The sequence below is a fragment of the Oryctolagus cuniculus genome, chromosome 19 (assembly GCF_964237555.1).
Source record: "Oryctolagus cuniculus chromosome 19, mOryCun1.1, whole genome shotgun sequence".
Taxonomy (NCBI): domain Eukaryota; kingdom Metazoa; phylum Chordata; class Mammalia; order Lagomorpha; family Leporidae; genus Oryctolagus; species Oryctolagus cuniculus.
Window position 1 is genome coordinate 3,420,416 of NC_091450.1, and position 6,811 is coordinate 3,427,226.

The 6,811-nt window shown below is 61.3% G+C and overlaps 1 protein-coding gene across 6 annotated transcripts in view; it reads right to left on the reverse strand.

Annotated features, from left to right (window-relative positions):
• The window catches only part of LOC127488697 (nuclear factor 1 C-type-like), a 186,526-nt gene that overhangs the window by 157,968 nt on the left and 21,747 nt on the right, over positions 1–6,811 (reverse strand). For 2 of the 6 annotated variants that reach the window (XR_011384415.1, XR_011384413.1), the window contains exon 2: positions 3,255–3,613. The exons of 1 other annotated variant lie outside the window; for it this stretch is intronic. Coding sequence is in view for 2 of the 5 variants with exons in the window: in XM_070063931.1 (XP_069920032.1) it covers positions 1,666–1,743; positions 3,255–3,316 (140 nt within the window). In the remaining 3 variants the exon portion in view is untranslated. Of the gene's footprint in view, positions 1–1,617; positions 1,744–3,254; positions 3,614–6,811 lie in introns of all 6 variants that reach the window. 3 more of the 6 variants (XR_011384414.1, XM_070063931.1, XM_070063930.1) reach the window with 3 other exon arrangements.

Genomic DNA, 6,811 nt, shown 5'->3' on the forward strand with positions numbered 1-6,811 from the left:
GAAGACAGAATTTACCAAATATGAATAAATATTTGTGACTTATGCTTCTGCAAGTGAGTTAGCATACAAACTACACAAGTTACTCCAACAGTTCAATAGCAAGAAAACAAATAACCCAATTTAAAAATGGACAAAAGTCCTAAACCAACATTTACTAAGGGAAGACATAGAAAATGCCAAAACATACTGAGAAAATGCTCAACTTCACTAATCATAATGGAAATGCAAATCAAAACCGCAATGAAATATTATTTCACTCCTATTGGAGTGGCTATTACCAAGAAGATGAAAGATGGCAAGTGCTGGCAAGGATGTGGAGAAAAGAGAACCCTGTACACTGTTAGTGAAATCGGAAATTAAAAAAGCCTTTATGAACAGTATGGAGGTTCTTCAAAATATTAAAAATGGAACCTCCACATGGTCCAGCTATTGTACTTCTGTGTACATATGCCCAGGAAATGAAACCAGTAGGTTAAAGAGACAGCTGCACTCTGTGTTTATTGCTGTACTATTCACAATAACCAAGACATGCTGTTAACTGTCCATCAGCAGATGAAGAGATCATTAAAATGTCATACATATACACAATAGAACATTATTCAGCTATAAAATGAATGAAATCCAGTTTTGTGACAGCACGGATGAACCTAGGAAATAGTACATTAAATAAAATATGGCAGACACGGTAAGACAAATACTTCATGATTTCACTAAGGTGTAAAATCTAAGACATCCGATCTTGTAGAGGACAGAATAGCATGGTGGTTACCAGAGGCTTGTGTGGCCAGTGGGGAGGGGAAAGGTGGGATGTGGGTCAAAGAAAATATAATTACAGTTAGGTAGGAGAGGTAAAAAGCCCAGCAGAGAGAAATCTAGAGACACAAACTAGAAAAGCGACTTCTTGGGACTGGGAGTCAGGGTTGGGAAGTGGAGAGGGAACAGTTAGCTGAGAGAGCAAGAGAAAGTGGGAATGTCTGCTAGTGGCTATAGAGCTTATTTTTTTAAGATTTATTTATTTAAAAGGCAAGTGACAGAGAGGAAGAAACACACACAGAGAGCGAGGGAGCGAGCGAGCGAGCGAGAGAGAGAGGAAGGGGGAGGAGAGATAGAATCTTCTATCTCTGGTTCACTTTTCAAATGGCAACAGCCAGGTCTGGGCCAGGCCAAAGCCAGGAGTCGGAAACTCCATCTAGGTCACCAAGGGTGCCAGCACCCAAGTACTTGGACCATCTTCCACTGTCTCCCCAGATGCATTAGCAGGAAGGTGAATTGGAAGCACAGCAGCCATTACTTAAACTGGCATTTGTATTGGATCGACTATATAGACATATGGGGTGGGGGGGAAGGAAGGCCAAGCCACGCCAGCAGAGAGTGAGGCACTGCTTAGCAAGAGTCGGTTTTGGTATGGCAGCAACTCCTGCTGGCGACAACGCTTGGCGCCAACCCCCCCCCCCTCCGCAGGGAGATGGACGGGTGGGGGAGGGGCTTCTCCCTGACAGGCTGAAGGGACGGGGGCGGGGGGAACCCAGAGGGCAACGTGCAAGCGGGAATCAAATGTGGCCGCGTGGGACCTATGAGAAAGAAGCTTCCAGAATGCGTACGTGCGCTTCTACATACATAAATACATCCATTGCACGGCCGGAGTCTGTCACGTCAGCGCTGGGACTAGAGCAGGCATGCAGCTTTGTGCGCCCAGGCGTGGACACCCTCTCCAAGACAAGGCACCTCAAGCGGTAGAAATCGCTGCAAATCGGGAAACACGAAGGTTTGGGGCTGGGTTTTTTGTTTTTGTTGTTGTTGTTTTTTTTTTTTTGTGTGTGTGTGTGTGTGTGTGTGTGTGTGTGTATCTTTTTTTGTTTTTGTTTTGTAAGAGGAGCTGGGCGGGGAGGGTAAGCCCAGTTTGCCATGCAGGAGTCCTGTGCCAGGAGCCAGGCTGCACTCTCCCGCGCCAAGCACCATGCACCGCTAGGGGAAGGGCCGCACCAGCCAGGCCGGGGTCTCGGGCCTTTCTGGAGAGGAGGGGGTTCGCCCAGGCCAGGCTGGGGGCCGCTGGGGGAGGAGGGGCGGGGCACGCCCCCACAGCGCTGCCACACGGGAAGAAGTCTGCGGAGGCCAGAAGGGGCCCCCGCGTCCAGGCTCCCAGGCCCTAGGACACCTCGCGTCCTTCACCGGCCTCCCCTCCCTCGCCAGGAGGGGTGGGGGTGAGGAAGGGGTCCGGGTCCCTCACTTAGTGTTTTAGGTGCAGCTCAACTGAAAAACGCATTCCACCCCCTCACTCCCGCCAGCACCGCCCCGCCCCCTCCCGCCAGAGCCCTGGGGTCACCCTCTGAGCGGGGGTCCGCCCGCCCCGCCCCAGCTCCCAGGGAACCCCGGCTGCGCCCCGCTGGGTGGAAGGGTGAAAGTGGAAACGGTGGCCCCCATCGGGCTTGGGGGCCCCCGGGGGTTTGACGCTCCAGGATGTAAAGCACTGGCGGAGGAGGCTGGGGTGCATGCTGGCTGCCCCTGAACCTACCCAGGCGCCCCAGCAGGGTGGGCCGGGCACCTAGCACCAGCCCTGGGGTCAAATCTCTAGCTTTGGGGGGACACAGAGATGATTGGAGGTGGCGGGGGGGGGGGTTAGATGGGCGGGGCCGCGCCGTGGCCACTCAGTGTCCAGGGGGACAAAGGTTGAGGTCAGGCACTTAAACCGCTGGCTCTGGCGCTCCTCCCCCAGGGGCTACCTGGAGGGGGCAGCACTCCCCTCACAGGGCACCTCCCTCTACCCACGGCCCGGCCCGGCCCGCCCCGCCCTGGGAAACTGCATTTCTTAGTGTGTGCAACGTGGTTCCCTTCCTGGGGCGCCCAGCCGGGCTGGGGTGTCAATTGCATAGACTTCTCCTCCAAGCAAGATGGGCAGGGTGGGAAGACCCCGTCCCCAGAGACGGGGAGAACAAGGGAGCGAGCAGGAGCGAGTCCCCGGAAGGGGGAGAGGGACAGGTGCCTCTGCGCTGGCACCCAGCACTGGGCCCGCACCGCCTGCGGTCTCCATGCACCCCTTCTGCCCAACCCCTGCCCTCCACCAAGGTCTCGGCTGCCCTCGACTGGGGTCCTTGCCGCGCCCCGCCTCAAGTGCCTGCCTCCCCTCTCGCCGAGGCCATCCACGGGGAGACAAGGTGTGGATGGGGGCGGCCGATGTCCCCATGGCCCAGGAGAGGCAGCCTCACTGGGTGTCCCGATGGCCCAGTCCTTGGGCGCCGGCGCTGGGCAGTGCTCACCTGGACCTGGGCAGTCAGGGCCGGGGGAGGGGCAGGTGCTCGTGCGTGCTTCCATCCTGGCCCTGTTGGAGCAGCAGGTGCAGAGATGAGGCAGGCGCCGGCTCTCGCAGGGCAGCACTGCAGTCCAGCGCCTTGGCTTTCTGTCTGCTTGGCTGGGAGGTGTGGGTGGGTGGGGGGTCTTCCTGGCCCCTCCCCCACACGTGTCTCAGTTCGGTTTTTCCTCTTCCGCCTGCATGGGTTGTTTTGTCTTCTCTGCCGGGCTGGGCTTGCTCAGAGGGGCCAGCTGTGCTGCCCCCTGGGATTATTGATGATGGAAGAGGGGCAGGGGGCAAGGACCCTTGCTACCCCAGGTACCAGGACTGGCCGGCGGAGGGAGACAGAGAGACGCGTGGTCAGCGTGGTCAGGCTTTGGCACCCCCAACCCGGCGGGTGAGGCTGCCAGAAACATCCCATCAGGATGTCCGACGGGCAGTCCTGGGGCTGAGCGGAAGCCACAGAGCAGGACGGGCTCAGGAGCCAGTGCGGCTCAGGAGAGACAGACAGAGATACGTGGGCCGGGCAGGGTGTGTGTTCACTTGCTAACCCTCGTGGACACGTTTCCAGGGAGAAGGGGCTCCCAGGGAGCCCTGGACCAGGGTTCCCGCCCCCCATTTTGTGAAGAGAGAGGCTCTGAGCAGGCAGCAGACTTGCCCAAGGCAACCAGCGTGCAGATGGCGAGACCCCCCTCCAAGCCCAGAGGAGGGCAGACAACTTAGCTTGGTATCACAGAAGAGCTGATGAGCCTGGGGCTGCCCAGCAGGGGCACAGGAGACCTGGGGGAAGCTCAGGCCCCTCTCCCTAGACCCTAAGGCCAAGTCGGAGGCAGCTTGAGACCCTGTCTCGACTCCAGGGCCGGCCAGAGGCAGCTTGGGCCCATGTCTCCAATCCAGGGCCAGCCAGGGGCGGCCCGGACCCGTATCCCTAGACCCCAGGGCCAGCCGGGGGCAGCTCGGGACCCTGTCAAGACTCAAGGGCAAGCCAGAGGCATCTTGGCCCCATGTCTCAACTCCAGGGCTGGCTGGGGGCGGCCCAGGGCCCGTCTCCATAGACCCCAGGGCTGGCCAGGGGCAACTCGGGACCCTGTCTCGACTCCAGGACCGGCCAGGCGGCAGCTCAGGCCCATCTCCTTAGACCCAAGACCGGCCAGAGGAAGAGCAGGCCCATGTCTCAACCCCAGGGCTTGGCGGGGGCAGCTCAGGCCCATTTCCCTAGACCCCAGGAATGAACGGGGACAGCTCGGGCCCCTGTCTCAACCCCAGGGTTGGACGGGGGCAGGTCGGGCCAGTCTCCCTAGACCCCAGCACCTGCTAGGGGCAGCTTGGGACTGTCTCCTTCTGCTCAAGGGCCGAGAGGGGCAACAGCCTGGGCCCATCTCACTAAACTGCAGGGCTGCATGGGGACAGCTCGGGCCCATCTCTCTAGACCCCAAGGCCGGACAGGGAGCTTGGGCCTGTCTCCCTCTACTCCAGGGCTGGGGGGGGGGTGGCTTAGGCCCGACTCCTTAGACCCCAGTGCTGGCCAGGGGCAGCTCGTGACCATCTCCCTAGACCCCGAGGCTGGCTGGGGGCAGCTCGTGCCCGTGTCGCGGCCCCAGGGTTGGCCCAGGGTGGCTCGGGCCTGTCTCCCTTGACCACAGGGCCGGCCAGGGGCAGCTTGGGCCCATTTCTCATCCCCAGGTCTGGCTGGGGGCAGCTCAGGCCAGTCTCCCTAGACCCCAGGGCTAGCAGGGGGCAGCTCAGGCCCATGTCTCAACTCCAAGCCAGATAGGGGCAGCTTGGGCCTGTCTCCCTCTTTTCCAGGGCCAGGGAGGGTGGCCCGAGCCCGTCTCCCTCGACCTCAGGGATGGCATGGGGCAGCTTGGGCCTATCTCCCTCTTCTCCAGGGCCGGGGAGGGTGGCCTGGACTCCAGGGTTGGCCAGGGGCAGCTTAGGCCAATCTCCCTAGAGCCCAGGACCAGCCATGGGCAGCTTGGGCCTGTGACTCGATTCCAGGGCTGGCTGGGGTCAGCTCAGGCCAGTCTCTCTAGACACCAGGGCCGGCCAGGGGCAGCTCGGGCCTGTGACTTGACCCCAGGGCCGGCCCGGGGCAGCTGAGGCCTGTCTCCCTAGACCCCAGGGCTGGCCAGGGGCAGGTTGGGCCTGTCTCCCTCTTCTCCAGGACCAGGGGAAGTGTGGCCCGGGCCCATCTCCCTAGACCCAAGGGCCGGCAGAGGGCAGCTCAGGCCTGTCTCCCTAGACCCCAGGACTGGCCAGAGAGCTTGGGCCTGTCTCCCTCTTCTACACGGCCAGGGGTGTGACTGGGGCCCGTGGGCCTAGACCCCAGGGTTGGCCGGGGGCGGCTTGGCCCATCTCTCTAGACCCCAGGGCCAGTCGGGGCAGCTCGGACCTGTGTCTCAATTCCAGGGCCTGCCAGGCAGCAGCTTGGCCCATGACTTGACTCCAGGGCTGGCTGGGGTCAGCTCAAGCCAGTCTCTCTAGACCCCAGGGCCAGAAAGGGGCAGCTTGGGCCCCTGTCTCGACCCCAAGCTAGCCCGGGGCAGCTCAGGCCTATGTGCCTAGACCCCAGGGCTGGCCAGGGGCAGCTTGGGCCTTGGGCCTGTCTCCCTCTTCTCCAGGGCCAGGTGGTATAGCCTGGGCCCATCTCCCTAGACCCTAGGGCTAATCGGGGGTGGCTCGGGCTCGTGTCTTGACACCAGGGCCGGCAGGGCAGCTCGGGCCTATGTTTTGACTCCAGGGCTTAGGCCTGTCTCCTGACCCCAGGGCTGGACAGGGGTAGCTTGGGACCATATCCTTAGACCCCAGGGCCGGTCAGAGAGCTTAGGCCTGTCTCCCTCTTCTACAGGGCTGATGGTGTGGCTGGGCCCGTGTCCCTAGACCCCAGAGCTGGCTGGGGGCGACGTGGGCCCATCTCTCTAGACCCCAGCACCAGCCAGGGGCAACTTGGGCCCATGACTCGACTCCAGGGCTGGCTGGGGTCAGCTCAGGACAGTCTCTCTAGACCCCAGGGCCGGAAGGGGGCAGCTCGGGCCCATGTCTCAACCCCAAGCTAGCCCGGGGCAGCTCAGGCCTGTCTTCCTAGACCCCAGTGCTGGCCAGGGGCAGCTTGGGCCTGTGTCTTGACTCTAGGGCTGGCTGGAGGCAGCTCTGTCCCATATCCCTAGGCCCCAGGGCCAGCCAGGGGCAGATTGGGCCTGCCTGTCTCCCTCTTCTCCAGGACCAGGGTGGGGTGCTGGTCTGGGCCCTTCTCCCTAGATCCCAGGGCCAGCTGGGAGCAGCTGGGGGCAGCTGAGGCCCATCTCCTAAACCCCAAGGCCAGCCAGGGGCAGCGCGGGCCCAAGTCTCGTCCCCAGGTCTGGCTGGGGGCAGCTCGAGCCAATCTCCCTAGACCCCAGGGCTGGCAGGGGGCAGCTTGGGACTGTCTCCCTCTTCTCCAGGGCTGAGGTGAGGGATGGCCCTGGCCATCTCCCTAGATCGCAGGGCCAGCCAGGGGCAGCTCGGGCCCGTGTCTCGACTCCAGGG